Source organism: Equus caballus, chromosome 17 (genome assembly GCF_041296265.1).
Source record: "Equus caballus isolate H_3958 breed thoroughbred chromosome 17, TB-T2T, whole genome shotgun sequence".
NCBI lineage: Eukaryota > Metazoa > Chordata > Mammalia > Perissodactyla > Equidae > Equus > Equus caballus.
This window is the reverse complement of record NC_091700.1, coordinates 38,108,686-38,129,587: the sequence shown is the minus strand read 5'-3', so window position 1 is coordinate 38,129,587 and position 20,902 is coordinate 38,108,686. Positions and strand designations below refer to the sequence as shown.

Genomic DNA, 20,902 nt, shown 5'->3' with positions numbered 1-20,902 from the left:
TAAAGGTCCATGTGCACGTTCATTGTCTCGCACGTGGATGTCCAGTTCTTCCAGCACCATTCGTTGATAAGACTGTCTTTGCTCCATTGTATGGTCTGTGCTCCTTTGTCAAAGAACGGTGGAGTATGTTAACGGGCATCTATTTCTAGGCTCTCTGTTCTGCTCCTTTGGTCCATTTGTCTGTTCTTTCGCCAGTACCACACTGTCTTGATTGCTGTAGCTTTATAGTGAATTTTGACATTGGCTCATGTCAGTCCTTCAACTTTTTTCTTCTTTGATATTATGTTGACTTTTAAAAAGCTATTGCAGTTGCGATACGGTCAGAGAAAATCTATATGATATTGCTCCCGCGCACGTTATTAATGCTTTGTTTATGTCCAAATATGTTGTCTGTTTTCATAAATGTCACTTGTGTGCTCTCAAACAAGATGTGTTCTGTTTGCTCTAGAGAGAGATCGTGTCAGTCTGTTCTTATTTTCTTTGCTCTTTTTGGAAGCTTTTAGAATTTTCTCTTCATTTCCATGGATCCTTGACAGATAATTTTTTACTTCCTTCTTTAACTTTGTGAAATTTATCTTCATTAGTTTTTGAATATTTCCTCTTCTCTGTTTTCTTTTTTTTCCGTCTTAGATGTCTTGGATTTCGTTTATTTCAGATGTTAGATGTCTTTTTTTACCCACCATATCACACTGCTGTTCTTTTAAATATTCTCTCACTTTATTGTTTTATTGTGTTTTCTGGGAGAGTTTCTCAATGTCATTTTCCATGTCTAAATAATTTGCTGTTCTCATGTATCCACACTGCTATTTATCCCACGACTTAAGTCTTTAACAATCGTACTTTTACACCTATTTCCTCATGAGGTTTTCCTTATGGTTTCTCATTGTCGCTTCGTGCTACTAACATCTTCCCTTGTATCTTTAAGTGTATTTGTCATGCTTATGTTCCAGTATGTTCCAGTAGTTCTACTTCAAATGGTATATGTTGCTCACTTTGTTGTATTTCTTTTTCAGTCGTTGTACTCCTCAGGTATGTAATTGTTTTGACTTGTGAGCTTTCATTCCTTGTGGCTGTTGGCTACTCTGTCTGGCATCTTGTATTAGAGAAGGGCTAACGTTTTGCTTGGGACCATCTCAGTCTGTGGCTGTTATCTCAGAATAATTATTAATAGTGTGTCCTTTTCACTCTCAGAAGTGTCCTCTCTTGGGTGCTGTATTATATAGTCACCTTTGTTGAGACCTAGGACCTAAGGTGTGTTTTTCTAAGTAAGTTTAGTATGAGGGGAGGTGATGGCCCCAGGCGCAGACAGTCTCAGAAACCGTGAAACACTGTGACCACTCAACTCCTGTGGTCAGGATCTGTCACCTTTGAGCTCTTGGGGAAAGCGGCATTTGAGGAGGCATTTGAGGTTGTCACCTGGGGCTTGGGAGACGGAGGAGGTGGAGGAGTGAAGGATCAAGGATTGTTCAGCCCTTCCCTGCTTTCATCAGCTAACCTAATGCTACTCTACTTTTATCCTAGCTACATCTGGGTGGTTGCTACTTGTTTCTGCTGAGAAAGGAAAGTGATCGCTTCCAAGCAACTCAGGGGAGAGGCAAGAACGGTCCTTAAAATTTTCCCTCACACTGAGCCCCTCAAGGCTGCCACCCACTGCCCCTAATCCCAGGCTACCCACCAATTAAGAGACAGCCTTCAGGCCTCTGTCATTTCCCAGGGTTGTCACTCTTGTTATTTCTGGGGGTGCATAGTTCCTTAGGACTTCTGAAGTTTTGGGAGGAGGATGCAACATGCCGTACCATTTGGCGTCTTGATAGGAACCCATGATTTCTCTGGAAATTATCAGGGTGTGTTACTTTGATGAGAACCTTTAAGTGTATTTGAACTTTAAGATATATATACTAATGTATATTGTTGCCAGATACAGAATTAATGAAATTTGAAAGAATTTGGTGAAGAGTGCAGGCTGTCCAAAAATCAATAATATTTGTGCAGTGCTGAATATTAGCATGATACTGTGAAGGTGACAGACTCAAAGTGCATTTTGCAAGTGTCTTATTTTGTAGATGAAGAAAAAGATAAATAGAGAAAAGATTACCCAAGCCAGTTTTGAGGTGAAAAGTCTTGATTTTGGATAATATAACCAGATAACGTTTTCTGAAAGGACTGTAGAGAAAAAGAAAAAGAAAAAGAATCATTGTAAACGCATGGTCTTCACGCAGGTCAGAAAATCTTTTAATCATCATTTGGTCATCCTTGACCTTCCTACTTGTTTCTTTCCTACCAAATAACAACCAGGGACTAGGCCCTGACACTGTATGTTCATTGTTCTTGTGTATTCTCTTTCTATCTATATCTCTGTGTTAGCTCTTACTTGGATGCACCTCCCCATCCCGACACACTCAGATCCCTCTCACGTTTCCCAAATTGATTCCAGAGTGCATGAAGGAGAAACAAAATGGTGAAGAAGGAAGGAGGTTTAATCATGAATGCTATGTCTCCCTTGTTCCCTTCATTCTCTTTCCAGTGGATACACACAGGGACACACAGACACGCACACACGCACATACAGAACCCGGAAACTGTGTCAGAGGTTCCAGTGCTGGACCCTGAAACGGATGCTTTTGTTTCTGTCGTGTTTCCTCGTGACTTTACTTTTTGTGTGCTGCAATTCTGTTGGGAAAAAGAACCTGATTATCTTCCAAAATGTCTGACTCTATTTTTTGTACCTGTTTTTTACTCTATGGCAGGGTTATGGATTCTTCCCGAATGTCGTCTGGCAACAGTGACAAGATGGGGTGAGTTGACATGAGTGATCTGAGTGGTGAAAGGTACGGGGGGCATCGATGGCAACAACAGGTTTCCGTAAGAGACTATAAGCTTCTGTAGGTAACTTTCTTTCCTGTTGGGCCTAGGTGGCAAAAGGAAGGAGGAGTCATAAGAGGGAGACTTCTTACTCACGGTTTGTTTGTGAGCCTTAGAAAGTAGTAGCCAAAGCTTTGAGGAAACTCTCAGAATGCCTGTGTGTAAGACTCTGCTAGAGTGGGCCAGGAGAGGAGAGAATCCTATTTGGAGCAAGGAGACGGTAGCAGTGGAGAGGGAGCAGTGGAGCTCTCAGCAGAAGAGAATGGAGCTCAACAGACCTCGGCTCCTTTCCTCAGCCTCCAGAGCTCTGCCACCATCTGAAGCTGGTGTCCCGAATGCCAAGCCACCGTCATAGTGGAGGGAGCCCGTGCCTCAGACCTGCAGTCATCTGAACCCTGTATGAGGAACAGAAAAGACATACATGATACATGAAGGGTCAGGATGTGGTGGAGGGTGTTGAGGATCAGGAAATTAGGAGGAGCTGGGGAAATGTGTGCCTACAACCTGGAGTTGAATTTTGAGCTAAATTCAACCTCGATGCAATTACACGTGAGAGTAAGGTTCAGTAGTGAAGAATTGTATTTCAATATCTTCATTCATTAGGCTTTTTGACCGGCCGAAGATCTCCGTTACAACTATAGAAAGCCCTATTTCTAGGGAAGATTAAAATACTAGTTTCCAAATAACTAACACCCACATAATTCTTTAGGGTTCAACCAGTTTACCACTTGAAGACTACTTGTAACTAATTGCAAACAAGAGTGTAACTCTATGAAGTCACTTGGAGTCTGATCATATATGCTTTTAATTCTTTAGAAATGACCCCGATGAACTGACAGAAATAATCTGTGATGGAACCACCAACAAAAGGTGACGTATATACTCAGAGAGAGAGAGAGAGAGAGAGAGAGAGAGAGAGAGAGAGAGAGAGAGTGAGTGAAATGCAGACGCGGCATGATCCATGGGAATGCGGAATATTCTGGACAATGATTCTAAGATCTTTTCTAAAATTTCGGATCCACTGAGCTAAGTCATGTTTATCATATTCTTAGATTCACAGAATCCTTGTTCAAATAAGTTGGTCACATCACTGTCCCATGTAGGAAATCTCAAATGACATGTTGTTGCATTTCTTGGTGTTTACGTTAACATGGAACAACTCTCCAGGCTCCGTGACAATTTGTTATGAGGACCAAATAAGTGTTAAACACTTAGGATGATGTCTGGCACGTAATAAATACCATTTAAGTGCTTATTACATGGAACAAAAGTTTTCCGTGTACTTAGTCATGTCATCTGAAAACAGCGATAACTTTCATTTTTCCTGTCCAGTCCTTATACCTCTCACTTCTTTTTCTGACGTCATTGAGCAGTGTTGGAAGGCATATGGCTCTTGGGAGGAAATAAAAGGAGGTCAGGACTGGAGAACAGGATTGAGGGAGAGAGAGGTGCGCCACAAGGATGAGGGCTGGCAGGGTCAGGTTTTGAAGGGCATTGTAGGCTCTGCTGAATGGTTTTGGCTCAATCCTAGTAGCACTGGCAAGGCAATGAGGGGTCATGCTTGAGGCTCTGCAACCAATACAAACTCCAATCGTGAACCGTAGACGTACCAACTGTAGCTTTCTAGAGAGGTAGGCTTTTCTAGAGATGCACTCCTAGACTGTGCATTCCCAGGTATGTGGACATCTTTTGGGGTGATGTCTGGGATGTGGAGAGGGTATGTTGTCTCTGCCGCTATATGGGCTTTTAAGGGCTGGAGAGTCTGTGCAGCTCGATATTCCCTCTCCCACGTGAATGCTGAGAAGAGTGAGAGCTGACCACAAAACAGGGAGCCGACTCCAGACAGAGTGTGGAGAGACCCAGTGAAGATAGCCCTTTGAGTCTTTAGTCAGGAGGTTGACAGAGCAAATCAAGACATAGACTCAGTAAGGGGCATTGTTCTAAATGCACTTTCAAGTTTCCTTGGTGGAATAGGTTGGATGTAGGATGAGTTGAGACAGACAATTTTTGGTTTTTCAACGTCAGCTTTTTTGTACTATCTCCTTTTTTCCCCAATCTCATTTTCACCAGAACAAGCACCAGGAGAGCTATTTTTGAAACACTTTTTCCATTGTAAGAATTCGAAACTTATGCAGATTTCTAAATTGTGGTAAATGCATGTAACCTAAAATTGATCATCTTCAGCATTTTTAAGTGTGCCATTCTGTAGCGTTAGGTACCTTCATATTGTTGTGCAGCCAACCTGCAGAACTCTTCTCGTCTTGCAAAACTGAAACTCTGTACACATTAAACTACTCTCCCCGTTGCCCCTTTCCCAAGCTCTTGGCAACCACCATTCTACCTTCTGTCTCTGTGAGTTTGACTACTCTAGGTATGTCATGTCAGTGGAATCACGCAAAATTTGTCTTCTTGTGACTAGTTATTTCATTTAGCACAATGCCCTCAAAGTCAATCCATGTTGCAGCATGTGTCAGAATTTCATTTCTTTTTAAGACTGAACAATATTCCAACACATACAGAAATTTCTCGCAAATGGTTCCAAAAGCTCCAGTATACCCTTTACTTACATTTCCAATTGTTAACATTTTGTCACATTTCCTTTGTTATTCCCATCATATGGATATGTAGGTATATAGACATAAATCTATCTATCTATCGATCTATCGATCTATAGATATATATAGAAAGAGAGAGAGAGAAAGAAAATACGTTTAGATATAGATATACACATAGAAAGAGCTCTCTCTCTCAATATACCTGTATCTAGACCTGATTTTTATGTGAGTTGAGGCAGAAGATGTTTGATAGACACACACGTGACACACACCTTCCTACACACTTAGGCTCTATTCCTGAATCATTAGAGAGAAAATGCAGACCACATACCCTTTACTCCTGAATATTTCAGTTTTATTTTTCTACCTTCAGGGACACCTAACCACAGCACAGTGATCAAAATCAGAAAATTTTCACTTCCGTAACCATAATACGATTACCAGAATTGGAAAATGAAAGCCATAATGGAATATTATCTGATTTATGGTTTACATTGCGACTCACTCTTGGTGTCATACATTCTATGGGTTTGGATAAAAGTAGAATGACATGAATCTGTCATTAGAGTTTCATAACGATGGAGTATTTTCACTGCCCTAAAAATCCTTTGTGCTCCGCCTATTCATCCTTCTCCCCGCCAACTCCTGGCAACCACGGATCTCTTCCTGTCGCCCCAATTTTGCCACTTCCAGAATGTCATATAGTTGGCCTCATACAGTATGCAACCTTTTCAGATTGGCTTCTCTCACAAAGTAACATGCATGTAAGGTTTCTTTTCACAGCTTGATAGCTCGTTGCTTTTTAGCGCTGAATAATATGCCGTTGACTAGATGTACCACGGTTTGTTCATCCGTTCATCTGGTGCAGGACATCTTGGTTGCTTCCGCTTTTTGGCGACTACAAGTAAAGCTGCTATCAGCATTTGTGCGCAGGTTTTCATCTGCGTGTAAGTTTTGAACTCGTTGGGGTAAATACCAAGGAGCGTATGTTAAGCTGGATCGTACGTTAAGGGTTATGCTTAGTTTTGTAAGAAACCCCTAAACTGCCTTCCAGAGTGGCTGTTCCGTTTTGCCTTGCCACCAATACTGAATGAGTGTCTCCATTGCTCCACATGCTTGTCAGCAATTGCTGTTGTTAGTGTTCCATATTTTGACTATTCTAACAGGTGTGTAGTGGTATCTCATTGTTGTTCAATTTGCATTTCCCTGGAGCCATATGATGTGGAGCATCGTCTCGTACTCTTAGTTGCCATTTTTATGTCTTCTTTGGCCAGATGTCTGTTAAGTTGTTTGCCCCATTTTTTAATCTGGTTGTGCGTGTTCTTGTTGTTTAGTTTTAAGATTTCTTTGCGTATTTGTATATTTGTTATTCCTTTATCAACTGTGCCTTTTGCAAATGTTTTCTCCCAGTCTGTGGCTTGTGTTTTTATCCTCTTGACATTGTGTCTTGTGGAGCAGCAGTTTAAAATGTTAATGAAGTCCAGCTTATCAGTTATTCCTTTCATGATCTTGATTTTGCTGTCACATCTAGAAAGTCATGTTTCTAAAGAGGTCATCTCGGTTTTCTTCCGTGTTATTGTCTTCTAGGAATTCTAGAGTTTTGCTTTTTACATGTGGGTCTATAATGCATTTTGATTTCCGTTTTGTAAAGGTGTAAAGGTCCATGTGCACGTTCATTGTCTCGCACGTGGATGTCCAGTTCTTCCAGCACCATTCGTTGATAAGACTGTCTTTGCTCCATTGTATGGTCTGTGCTCCTTTGTCAAAGAACGGTGGAGTATGTTAACGGGCATCTATTTCTAGGCTCTCTGTTCTGCTCCTTTGGTCCATTTGTCTGTTCTTTCGCCAGTACCACACTGTCTTGATTGCTGTAGCTTTATAGTGAATTTTGACATTGGCTCATGTCAGTCCTTCAACTTTTTTCTTCTTTGATATTATGTTGACTTTTAAAAAGCTATTGCAGTTGCGATACGGTCAGAGAAAATCTATATGATATTGCTCCCGCGCACGTTATTAATGCTTTGTTTATGTCCAAATATGTTGTCTGTTTTCATAAATGTCACTTGTGTGCTCTCAAACAAGATGTGTTCTGTTTGCTCTAGAGAGAGATCGTGTCAGTCTGTTCTTATTTTCTTTGCTCTTTTTGGAAGCTTTTAGAATTTTCTCTTCATTTCCATGGATCCTTGACAGATAATTTTTTACTTCCTTCTTTAACTTTGTGAAATTTATCTTCATTAGTTTTTGAATATTTCCTCTTCTCTGTTTTCTTTTTTTTCCGTCTTAGATGTCTTGGATTTCGTTTATTTCAGATGTTAGATGTCTTTTTTTACCCACCATATCACACTGCTGTTCTTTTAAATATTCTCTCACTTTATTGTTTTATTGTGTTTTCTGGGAGAGTTTCTCAATGTCATTTTCCATGTCTAAATAATTTGCTGTTCTCATGTATCCACACTGCTATTTATCCCACGACTTAAGTCTTTAACAATCGTACTTTTACACCTATTTCCTCATGAGGTTTTCCTTATGGTTTCTCATTGTCGCTTCGTGCTACTAACATCTTCCCTTGTATCTTTAAGTGTATTTGTCATGCTTATGTTCCAGTATGTTCCAGTAGTTCTACTTCAAATGGTATATGTTGCTCACTTTGTTGTATTTCTTTTTCAGTCGTTGTACTCCTCAGGTATGTAATTGTTTTGACTTGTGAGCTTTCATTCCTTGTGGCTGTTGGCTACTCTGTCTGGCATCTTGTATTAGAGAAGGGCTAACGTTTTGCTTGGGACCATCTCAGTCTGTGGCTGTTATCTCAGAATAATTATTAATAGTGTGTCCTTTTCACTCTCAGAAGTGTCCTCTCTTGGGTGCTGTATTATATAGTCACCTTTGTTGAGACCTAGGACCTAAGGTGTGTTTTTCTAAGTAAGTTTAGTATGAGGGGAGGTGATGGCCCCAGGCGCAGACAGTCTCAGAAACCGTGAAACACTGTGACCACTCAACTCCTGTGGTCAGGATCTGTCACCTTTGAGCTCTTGGGGAAAGCGGCATTTGAGGAGGCATTTGAGGTTGTCACCTGGGGCTTGGGAGACGGAGGAGGTGGAGGAGTGAAGGATCAAGGATTGTTCAGCCCTTCCCTGCTTTCATCAGCTAACCTAATGCTACTCTACTTTTATCCTAGCTACATCTGGGTGGTTGCTACTTGTTTCTGCTGAGAAAGGAAAGTGATCGCTTCCAAGCAACTCAGGGGAGAGGCAAGAACGGTCCTTAAAATTTTCCCTCACACTGAGCCCCTCAAGGCTGCCACCCACTGCCCCTAATCCCAGGCTACCCACCAATTAAGAGACAGCCTTCAGGCCTCTGTCATTTCCCAGGGTTGTCACTCTTGTTATTTCTGGGGGTGCATAGTTCCTTAGGACTTCTGAAGTTTTGGGAGGAGGATGCAACATGCCGTACCATTTGGCGTCTTGATAGGAACCCATGATTTCTCTGGAAATTATCAGGGTGTGTTACTTTGATGAGAACCTTTAAGTGTATTTGAACTTTAAGATATATATACTAATGTATATTGTTGCCAGATACAGAATTAATGAAATTTGAAAGAATTTGGTGAAGAGTGCAGGCTGTCCAAAAATCAATAATATTTGTGCAGTGCTGAATATTAGCATGATACTGTGAAGGTGACAGACTCAAAGTGCATTTTGCAAGTGTCTTATTTTGTAGATGAAGAAAAAGATAAATAGAGAAAAGATTACCCAAGCCAGTTTTGAGGTGAAAAGTCTTGATTTTGGATAATATAACCAGATAACGTTTTCTGAAAGGACTGTAGAGAAAAAGAAAAAGAAAAAGAATCATTGTAAACGCATGGTCTTCACGCAGGTCAGAAAATCTTTTAATCATCATTTGGTCATCCTTGACCTTCCTACTTGTTTCTTTCCTACCAAATAACAACCAGGGACTAGGCCCTGACACTGTATGTTCATTGTTCTTGTGTATTCTCTTTCTATCTATATCTCTGTGTTAGCTCTTACTTGGATGCACCTCCCCATCCCGACACACTCAGATCCCTCTCACGTTTCCCAAATTGATTCCAGAGTGCATGAAGGAGAAACAAAATGGTGAAGAAGGAAGGAGGTTTAATCATGAATGCTATGTCTCCCTTGTTCCCTTCATTCTCTTTCCAGTGGATACACACAGGGACACACAGACACGCACACACGCACATACAGAACCCGGAAACTGTGTCAGAGGTTCCAGTGCTGGACCCTGAAACGGATGCTTTTGTTTCTGTCGTGTTTCCTCGTGACTTTACTTTTTGTGTGCTGCAATTCTGTTGGGAAAAAGAACCTGATTATCTTCCAAAATGTCTGACTCTATTTTTTGTACCTGTTTTTTACTCTATGGCAGGGTTATGGATTCTTCCCGAATGTCGTCTGGCAACAGTGACAAGATGGGGTGAGTTGACATGAGTGATCTGAGTGGTGAAAGGTACGGGGGGCATCGATGGCAACAACAGGTTTCCGTAAGAGACTATAAGCTTCTGTAGGTAACTTTCTTTCCTGTTGGGCCTAGGTGGCAAAAGGAAGGAGGAGTCATAAGAGGGAGACTTCTTACTCACGGTTTGTTTGTGAGCCTTAGAAAGTAGTAGCCAAAGCTTTGAGGAAACTCTCAGAATGCCTGTGTGTAAGACTCTGCTAGAGTGGGCCAGGAGAGGAGAGAATCCTATTTGGAGCAAGGAGACGGTAGCAGTGGAGAGGGAGCAGTGGAGCTCTCAGCAGAAGAGAATGGAGCTCAACAGACCTCGGCTCCTTTCCTCAGCCTCCAGAGCTCTGCCACCATCTGAAGCTGGTGTCCCGAATGCCAAGCCACCGTCATAGTGGAGGGAGCCCGTGCCTCAGACCTGCAGTCATCTGAACCCTGTATGAGGAACAGAAAAGACATACATGATACATGAAGGGTCAGGATGTGGTGGAGGGTGTTGAGGATCAGGAAATTAGGAGGAGCTGGGGAAATGTGTGCCTACAACCTGGAGTTGAATTTTGAGCTAAATTCAACCTCGATGCAATTACACGTGAGAGTAAGGTTCAGTAGTGAAGAATTGTATTTCAATATCTTCATTCATTAGGCTTTTTGACCGGCCGAAGATCTCCGTTACAACTATAGAAAGCCCTATTTCTAGGGAAGATTAAAATACTAGTTTCCAAATAACTAACACCCACATAATTCTTTAGGGTTCAACCAGTTTACCACTTGAAGACTACTTGTAACTAATTGCAAACAAGAGTGTAACTCTATGAAGTCACTTGGAGTCTGATCATATATGCTTTTAATTCTTTAGAAATGACCCCGATGAACTGACAGAAATAATCTGTGATGGAACCACCAACAAAAGGTGACGTATATACTCAGAGAGAGAGAGAGAGAGAGAGAGAGAGAGAGAGAGAGAGAGAGAGAGAGAGAGAGAGTGAGTGAAATGCAGACGCGGCATGATCCATGGGAATGCGGAATATTCTGGACAATGATTCTAAGATCTTTTCTAAAATTTCGGATCCACTGAGCTAAGTCATGTTTATCATATTCTTAGATTCACAGAATCCTTGTTCAAATAAGTTGGTCACATCACTGTCCCATGTAGGAAATCTCAAATGACATGTTGTTGCATTTCTTGGTGTTTACGTTAACATGGAACAACTCTCCAGGCTCCGTGACGATTTGTTATGAGGACCAAATAAGTGTTAAACACTTAGGATGATGTCTGGCACGTAATAAATACCATTTAAGTGCTTATTACATGGAACAAAAGTTTTCCGTGTACTTAGTCATGTCATCTGAAAACAGCGATAACTTTCATTTTTCCTGTCCAGTCCTTATACCTCTCACTTCTTTTTCTGACGTCATTGAGCAGTGTTGGAAGGCATATGGCTCTTGGGAGGAAATAAAAGGAGGTCAGGACTGGAGAACAGGATTGAGGGAGAGAGAGGTGCGCCACAAGGATGAGGGCTGGCAGGGTCAGGTTTTGAAGGGCATTGTAGGCTCTGCTGAATGGTTTTGGCTCAATCCTAGTAGCACTGGCAAGGCAATGAGGGGTCATGCTTGAGGCTCTGCAACCAATACAAACTCCAATCGTGAACCGTAGACGTACCAACTGTAGCTTTCTAGAGAGGTAGGCTTTTCTAGAGATGCACTCCTAGACTGTGCATTCCCAGGTATGTGGACATCTTTTGGGGTGATGTCTGGGATGTGGAGAGGGTATGTTGTCTCTGCCGCTATATGGGCTTTTAAGGGCTGGAGAGTCTGTGCAGCTCGATATTCCCTCTCCCACGTGAATGCTGAGAAGAGTGAGAGCTGACCACAAAACAGGGAGCCGACTCCAGACAGAGTGTGGAGAGACCCAGTGAAGATAGCCCTTTGAGTCTTTAGTCAGGAGGTTGACAGAGCAAATCAAGACATAGACTCAGTAAGGGGCATTGTTCTAAATGCACTTTCAAGTTTCCTTGGTGGAATAGGTTGGATGTAGGATGAGTTGAGACAGACAATTTTTGGTTTTTCAACGTCAGCTTTTTTGTACTATCTCCTTTTTTCCCCAATCTCATTTTCACCAGAACAAGCACCAGGAGAGCTATTTTTGAAACACTTTTTCCATTGTAAGAATTCGAAACTTATGCAGATTTCTAAATTGTGGTAAATGCATGTAACCTAAAATTGATCATCTTCAGCATTTTTAAGTGTGCCATTCTGTAGCGTTAGGTACCTTCATATTGTTGTGCAGCCAACCTGCAGAACTCTTCTCGTCTTGCAAAACTGAAACTCTGTACACATTAAACTACTCTCCCCGTTGCCCCTTTCCCAAGCTCTTGGCAACCACCATTCTACCTTCTGTCTCTGTGAGTTTGACTACTCTAGGTATGTCATGTCAGTGGAATCACGCAAAATTTGTCTTCTTGTGACTAGTTATTTCATTTAGCACAATGCCCTCAAAGTCAATCCATGTTGCAGCATGTGTCAGAATTTCATTTCTTTTTAAGACTGAACAATATTCCAACACATACAGAAATTTCTCGCAAATGGTTCCAAAAGCTCCAGTATACCCTTTACTTACATTTCCAATTGTGAACATTTTGTCACATTTCCTTTGTTATTCCCATCATATGGATATGTAGGTATATAGACATAAATCTATCTATCTATCGATCTATCGATCTATAGATATATATAGAAAGAGAGAGAGAGAAAGAAAATACGTTTAGATATAGATATACACATAGAAAGAGCTCTCTCTCTCAATATACCTGTATCTAGACCTGATTTTTATGTGAGTTGAGGCAGAAGATGTTTGATAGACACGCACGTGACACACACCTTCCTACACACTTAGGCTCTATTCCTGAATCATTAGAGAGAAAATGCAGACCACATACCCTTTACTCCTGAATATTTCAGTTTTATTTTTCTACCTTCAGGGACACCTAACCACAGCACAGTGATCAAAATCAGAAAATTTTCACTTCCGTAACCATAATACGATTACCAGAATTGGAAAATGAAAGCCATAATGGAATATTATCTGATTTATGGTTTACATTGCGACTCACTCTTGGTGTCATACATTCTATGGGTTTGGATAAAAGTAGAATGACATGAATCTGTCATTAGAGTTTCATAACGATGGAGTATTTTCACTGCCCTAAAAATCCTTTGTGCTCCGCCTATTCATCCTTCTCCCCGCCAACTCCTGGCAACCACGGATCTCTTCCTGTCGCCCCAATTTTGCCACTTCCAGAATGTCATATAGTTGGCCTCATACAGTATGCAACCTTTTCAGATTGGCTTCTTTCACAAAGTAACATGCATGTAAGGTTTCTTTTCACAGCTTGATAGCTCGTTGCTTTTTAGCGCTGAATAATATGCCGTTGACTAGATGTACCACGGTTTGTTCAGCCGTTCATCTGGTGCAGGACATCTTGGTTGCTTCCGCTTTTTGGCGATTACGAGTAAAGCTGCTATCAGCATTTGTGCGCAGGTTTTCATCTGCGTGTAAGTTTTGAACTCGTTGGGGTAAATACCAAGGAGCGTATGTTAAGCTGGATCGTACGTTAAGGGTTATGCTTAGTTTTGTAAGAAACCCCTAAACTGCCTTCCAGAGTGGCTGTTCCGTTTTGCCTTGCCACCAATACTGAATGAGTGTCTCCATTGCTCCACATGCTTGTCAGCAATTGCTGTTGTTAGTGTTCCATATTTTGACTATTCTAACAGGTGTGTAGTGGTATCTCATTGTTGTTCAATTTGCATTTCCCTGGAGCCATATGATGTGGAGCATCGTCTCGTACTCTTAGTTGCCATTTTTATGTCTTCTTTGGCCAGATGTCTGTTAAGTTGTTTGCCCCATTTTTTAATCTGGTTGTGCGTGTTCTTGTTGTTTAGTTTTAAGATTTCTTTGCGTATTTGTATATTTGTTATTCCTTTATCAACTGTGCCTTTTGCAAATGTTTTCTCCCAGTCTGTGGCTTGTGTTTTTATCCTCTTGACATTGTGTCTTGTGGAGCAGCAGTTTAAAATGTTAATGAAGTCCAGCTTATCAGTTATTCCTTTCATGATCTTGATTTTGCTGTCACATCTAGAAAGTCATGTTTCTAAAGAGGTCATCTCGGTTTTCTTCCGTGTTATTGTCTTCTAGGAATTCTAGAGTTTTGCTTTTTACATGTGGGTCTATAATGCATTTTGATTTCCGTTTTGTAAAGGTGTAAAGGTCCATGTGCACGTTCATTGTCTCGCACGTGGATGTCCAGTTCTTCCAGCACCATTCGTTGATAAGACTGTCTTTGCTCCATTGTATGGTCTGTGCTCCTTTGTCAAAGAACGGTGGAGTATGTTAACGGGCATCTATTTCTAGGCTCTCTGTTCTGCTCCTTTGGTCCATTTGTCTGTTCTTTCGCCAGTACCGCACTGTCTTGATTGCTGTAGCTTTATAGTGAATTTTGACATTGGCTCATGTCAGTCCTTCAACTTTTTTCTTCTTTGATATTATGTTGACTTTTAAAAAGCTATTGCAGTTGCGATACGGTCAGAGAAAATCTATATGATATTGCTCCCGCGCACGTTATTAATGCTTTGTTTATGTCCAAATATGTTGTCTGTTTTCATAAATGTCACTTGTGTGCTCTCAAACAAGATGTGTTCTGTTTGCTCTAGAGAGAGATCGTGTCAGTCTGTTCTTATTTTCTTTGCTCTTTTTGGAAGCTTTTAGAATTTTCTCTTCATTTCCATGGATCCTTGACAGATAATTTTTTACTTCCTTCTTTAACTTTGTGAAATTTATCTTCATTAGTTTTTGAATATTTCCTCTTCTCTGTTTTCTTTTTTTTCCGTCTTAGATGTCTTGGATTTCGTTTATTTCAGATGTTAGATGTCTTATTTTACCCACCATATCACACTGCTGTTCTTTTAAATATTCTCTCACTTTATTGTTTTATTGTGTTTTCTGGGAGAGTTTCTCAATGTCATTTTCCATGTCTAAATAATTTGCTGTTCTCATGTATCCACACTGCTATTTATCCCACGACTTAAGTCTTTAACAATCGTACTTTTACACCTATTTCCTCATGAGGTTTTCCTTATGGTTTCTCATTGTCGCTTCGTGCTACTAACATCTTCCCTTGTATCTTTAAGTGTATTTGTCATGCTTATGTTCCAGTATGTTCCAGTAGTTCTACTTCAAATGGTATATGTTGCTCACTTTGTTGTATTTCTTTTTCAGTCGTTGTACTCCTCAGGTATGTAATTGTTTTGACTTGTGAGCTTTCATTCCTTGTGGCTGTTGGCTACTCTGTCTGGCATCTTGTATTAGAGAAGGGCTAACGTTTTGCTTGGGACCATCTCAGTCTGTGGCTGTTATCTCAGAATAATTATTAATAGTGTGTCCTTTTCACTCTCAGAAGTGTCCTCTCTTGGGTGCTGTATTATATAGTCACCTTTGTTGAGACCTAGGACCTAAGGTGTGTTTTTCTAAGTAAGTTTAGTATGAGGGGAGGTGATGGCCCCAGGCGCAGACAGTCTCAGAAACCGTGAAACACTGTGACCACTCAACTCCTGTGGTCAGGATCTGTCACCTTTGAGCTCTTGGGGAAAGCGGCATTTGAGGAGGCATTTGAGGTTGTCACCTGGGGCTTGGGAGACGGAGGAGGTGGAGGAGTGAAGGATCAAGGATTGTTCAGCCCTTCCCTGCTTTCATCAGCTAACCTAATGCTACTCTACTTTTATCCTAGCTACATCTGGGTGGTTGCTACTTGTTTCTGCTGAGAAAGGAAAGTGATCGCTTCCAAGCAACTCAGGGGAGAGGCAAGAACGGTCCTTAAAATTTTCCCTCACACTGAGCCCCTCAAGGCTGCCACCCACTGCCCCTAATCCCAGGCTACCCACCAATTAAGAGACAGCCTTCAGGCCTCTGTCATTTCCCAGGGTTGTCACTCTTGTTATTTCTGGGGGTGCATAGTTCCTTAGGACTTCTGAAGTTTTGGGAGGAGGATGCAACATGCCGTACCATTTGGCGTCTTGATAGGAACCCATGATTTCTCTGGAAATTATCAGGGTGTGTTACTTTGATGAGAACCTTTAAGTGTATTTGAACTTTAAGATATATATACTAATGTATATTGTTGCCAGATACAGAATTAATGAAATTTGAAAGAATTTGGTGAAGAGTGCAGGCTGTCCAAAAATCAATAATATTTGTGCAGTGCTGAATATTAGCATGATACTGTGAAGGTGACAGACTCAAAGTGCATTTTGCAAGTGTCTTATTTTGTAGATGAAGAAAAAGATAAATAGAGAAAAGATTACCCAAGCCAGTTTTGAGGTGAAAAGTCTTGATTTTGGATAATATAACCAGATAACGTTTTCTGAAAGGACTGTAGAGAAAAAGAAAAAGAAAAAGAATCATTGTAAACGCATGGTCTTCACGCAGGTCAGAAAATCTTTTAATCATCATTTGGTCATCCTTGACCTTCCTACTTGTTTCTTTCCTACCAAATAACAACCAGGGACTAGGCCCTGACACTGTATGTTCATTGTTCTTGTGTATTCTCTTTCTATCTATATCTCTGTGTTAGCTCTTACTTGGATGCACCTCCCCATCCCGACACACTCAGATCCCTCTCACGTTTCCCAAATTGATTCCAGAGTGCATGAAGGAGAAACAAAATGGTGAAGAAGGAAGGAGGTTTAATCATGAATGCTATGTCTCCCTTGTTCCCTTCATTCTCTTTCCAGTGGATACACACAGGGACACACAGACACGCACACACGCACATACAGAACCCGGAAACTGTGTCAGAGGTTCCAGTGCTGGACCCTGAAACGGATGCTTTTGTTTCTGTCGTGTTTCCTCGTGACTTTACTTTTTGTGTGCTGCAATTCTGTTGGGAAAAAGAACCTGATTATCTTCCAAAATGTCTGACTCTATTTTTTGTACCTGTTTTTTACTCTATGGCAGGGTTATGGATTCTTCCCGAATGTCGTCTGGCAACAGTGACAAGATGGGGTGAGTTGACATGAGTGATCTGAGTGGTGAAAGGTACGGGGGGCATCGATGGCAACAACAGGTTTCCGTAAGAGACTATAAGCTTCTGTAGGTAACTTTCTTTCCTGTTGGGCCTAGGTGGCAAAAGGAAGGAGGAGTCATAAGAGGGAGACTTCTTACTCACGGTTTGTTTGTGAGCCTTAGAAAGTAGTAGCCAAAGCTTTGAGGAAACTCTCAGAATGCCTGTGTGTAAGACTCTGCTAGAGTGGGCCAGGAGAGGAGAGAATCCTATTTGGAGCAAGGAGACGGTAGCAGTGGAGAGGGAGCAGTGGAGCTCTCAGCAGAAGAGAATGGAGCTCAACAGACCTCGGCTCCTTTCCTCAGCCTCCAGAGCTCTGCCACCATCTGAAGCTGGTGTCCCGAATGCCAAGCCACCGTCATAGTGGAGGGAGCCCGTGCCTCAGACCTGCAGTCATCTGAACCCTGTATGAGGAACAGAAAAGACATACATGATACATGAAGGGTCAGGATGTGGTGGAGGGTGTTGAGGATCAGGAAATTAGGAGGAGCTGGGGAAATGTGTGCCTACAACCTGGAGTTGAATTTTGAGCTAAATTCAACCTCGATGCAATTACACGTGAGAGTAAGGTTCAGTAGTGAAGAATTGTATTTCAATATCTTCATTCATTAGGCTTTTTGACCGGCCGAAGATCTCCGTTACAACTATAGAAAGCCCTATTTCTAGGGAAGATTAAAATACTAGTTTCCAAATAACTAACACCCACATAATTCTTTAGGGTTCAACCAGTTTACCACTTGAAGACTACTTGTAACTAATTGCAAACAAGAGTGTAACTCTATGAAGTCACTTGGAGTCTGATCATATATGCTTTTAATTCTTTAGAAATGACCCCGATGAACTGACAGAAATAATCTGTGATGGAACCACCAACAAAAGGTGACGTATATACTCAGAGAGAGAGAGAGAGAGAGAGAGAGAGAGAGAGAGAGAGAGAGAGAGAGAGAGAGAGAGTGAGTGAAATGCAGACGCGGCATGATCCATGGGAATGCGGAATATTCTGGACAATGATTCTAAGATCTTTTCTAAAATTTCGGATCCACTGAGCTAAGTCATGTTTATCATATTCTTAGATTCACAGAATCCTTGTTCAAATAAGTTGGTCACATCACTGTCCCATGTAGGAAATCTCAAATGACATGTTGTTGCATTTCTTGGTGTTTACGTTAACATGGAACAACTCTCCAGGCTCCGTGACGATTTGTTATGAGGACCAAATAAGTGTTAAACACTTAGGATGATGTCTGGCACGTAATAAATACCATTTAAGTGCTTATTACATGGAACAAAAGTTTTCCGTGTACTTAGTCATGTCATCTGAAAACAGCGATAACTTTCATTTTTCCTGTCCAGTCCTTATACCTCTCACTTCTTTTTCTGACGTCATTGAGCAGTGTTGGAAGGCATATGGCTCTTGGGAGGAAATAAAAGGAGGTCAGGACTGGAGAACAGGATTGAGGGAGAGAGAGGTGCGCCACAAGGATGAGGGCTGGCAGGGTCAGGTTTTGAAGGGCATTGTAGGCTCTGCTGAATGGTTTTGGCTCAATCCTAGTAGCACTGGCAAGGCAATGAGGGGTCATGCTTGAGGCTCTGCAACCAATACAAACTCCAATCGTGAACCGTAGACGTACCAACTGTAGCTTTCTAGAGAGGTAGGCTTTTCTAGAGATGCACTCCTAGACTGTGCATTCCCAGGTATGTGGACATCTTTTGGGGTGATGTCTGGGATGTGGAGAGGGTATGTTGTCTCTGCCGCTATATGGGCTTTTAAGGGCTGGAGAGTCTGTGCAGCTCGATATTCCCTCTCCCACGTGAATGCTGAGAAGAGTGAGAGCTGACCACAAAACAGGGAGCCGACTCCAGACAGAGTGTGGAGAGACCCAGTGAAGATAGCCCTTTGAGTCTTTAGTCAGGAGGTTGACAGAGCAAATCAAGACATAGACTCAGTAAGGGGCATTGTTCTAAATGCACTTTCAAGTTTCCTTGGTGGAATAGGTTGGATGTAGGATGAGTTGAGACAGACAATTTTTGGTTTTTCAACGTCAGCTTTTTTGTACTATCTCCTTTTCTCCCCAATCTCATTTTCACCAGAACAAGCACCAGGAGAGCTATTTTTGAAACACTTTTTCCATTGTAAGAATTCGAAACTTATGCAGATTTCTAAATTGTGGTAAATGCATGTAACCTAAAATTGATCATCTTCAGCATTTTTAAGTGTGCCATTCTGTAGCGTTAGGTACCTTCATATTGTTGTGCAGCCAACCTGCAGAACTCTTCTCGTCTTGCAAAACTGAAACTCTGTACACATTAAACTACTCTCCCCGTTGCCCCTTTCCCAAGCTCTTGGCAACCACCATTCTACCTTCTGTCTCTGTGAGTTTGACTACTCTAGGTATGTCATGTCAGTGGAATCACGCAAAATTTGTCTTCTTGTGACTAGTTATTTCATTTAGCACAATGCCCTCAAAGTCAATCCATGTTGCAGCATGTGTCAGAATTTCATTTCTTTTTAAGACTGAACAATATTCCAACACATACAGAAATTTCTCGCAAATGGTTCCAAAAGCTCCAGTATACCCTTTACTTACATTTCCAATTGTTAACATTTTGTCACATTTCCTTTGTTATTCCCATCATATGGATATGTAGGTATATAGACATAAATCTATCTATCTATCGATCTATCGATCTATAGATATATATAGAAAGAGAGAGAGAGAAAGAAAATACGTTTAGATATAGATATACACATAGAAAGAGCTCTCTCTCTCAATATACCTGTATCTAGACCTGATTTTTATGTGAGTTGAGGCAGAAGATGTTTGATAGACACACACGTGACACACACCTTCCTACACACTTAGGCTCTATTCCTGAATCATTAGAGAGAAAATGCAGACCACATACCCTTTACTCCTGAATATTTCAGTTTTATTTTTCTACCTTCAGGGACACCTAACCACAGCACAGTGATCAAAATCAGAAAATTTTCACTTCCGTAACCATAATACGATTACCAGAATTGGAAAATGAAAGCCATAATGGAATATTATCTGATTTATGGTTTACATTGCGACTCACTCTTGGTGTCATACATTCTATGGGTTTGGATAAAAGTAGAATGACATGAATCTGTCATTAGAGTTTCATAACGATGGAGTATTTTCACTGCCCTAAAAATCCTTTGTGCTCCGCCTATTCATCCTTCTCCCCGCCAACTCCTGGCAACCACGGATCTCTTCCTGTCGCCCCAATTTTGCCACTTCCAGAATGTCATATAGTTGGCCTCATACAGTATGCAACCTTTTCAGATTGGCTTCTTTCACAAAGTAACATGCATGTAAGGTTTCTTTTCACAGCTTGATAGCTCGTTGCTTTTTAGCGCTGAATAATATGCCGTTGACTAGATGTACCACGGTTTGTTCAGCCGTTCATCTGGTGCAGGACATCTTGGTTGCTTCCGCTTTTTGGCGACTACGAGTAAAGCTGCTATCAGCATTTGTGCGCAGGTTTTCATCTGCGTGTAAGTTTTGAACTCGTTGGGGTAAATACCAAGGAGCGTATGTTAAGCTGGATCGTACGTTAAGGGTTATGCTTAGTTTTGTAAGAAACCCCTAAACTGCCTTCCAGAGTGGCTGTTCCGTTTTGCCTTGCCACCAATACTGAATGAGTGTCTCCATTGCTCCACATGCTTGTCAGCAATTGCTGTTGTTAGTGTTCCATATTTTGACTATTCTAACAGGTGTGTAGTGGTATCTCATTGTTGTTCAATTTGCATTTCCCTGGAGCCATATGATGTGGAGCATCGTCTCGTACTCTTAGTTGCCATTTTTATGTCTTCTTTGGCCAGATGTCTGTTAAGTTGTTTGCCCCATTTTTTAATCTGGTTGTGCGTGT

At 41.3% G+C, this 20,902-nt stretch overlaps 1 protein-coding gene across 2 annotated transcripts in view; it reads left to right on the top strand.

Moving 5' to 3' along the window:
- Nucleotides 1-20,902, top strand: part of LOC138918366 (phosphatidylinositol 3,4,5-trisphosphate 3-phosphatase TPTE2-like) — a 257,717-nt gene that overhangs the window by 91,635 nt on the left and 145,180 nt on the right. The window contains exons 24-29 of one of the 2 annotated variants that reach the window (XM_070239617.1): nucleotides 2,748-2,795; nucleotides 3,679-3,732; nucleotides 9,819-9,866; nucleotides 10,750-10,803; nucleotides 16,900-16,947; nucleotides 17,831-17,884. The exons of the other annotated variant lie outside the window; for it this stretch is intronic. Of the exons in view, the coding sequence (XP_070095718.1) occupies nucleotides 2,748-2,795; nucleotides 3,679-3,732; nucleotides 9,819-9,866; nucleotides 10,750-10,803; nucleotides 16,900-16,947; nucleotides 17,831-17,884 (306 nt within the window). The remainder of the gene's footprint in view (nucleotides 1-2,747; nucleotides 2,796-3,678; nucleotides 3,733-9,818; nucleotides 9,867-10,749; nucleotides 10,804-16,899; nucleotides 16,948-17,830; nucleotides 17,885-20,902) is intronic. 2 annotated transcript variants of the gene reach the window in all.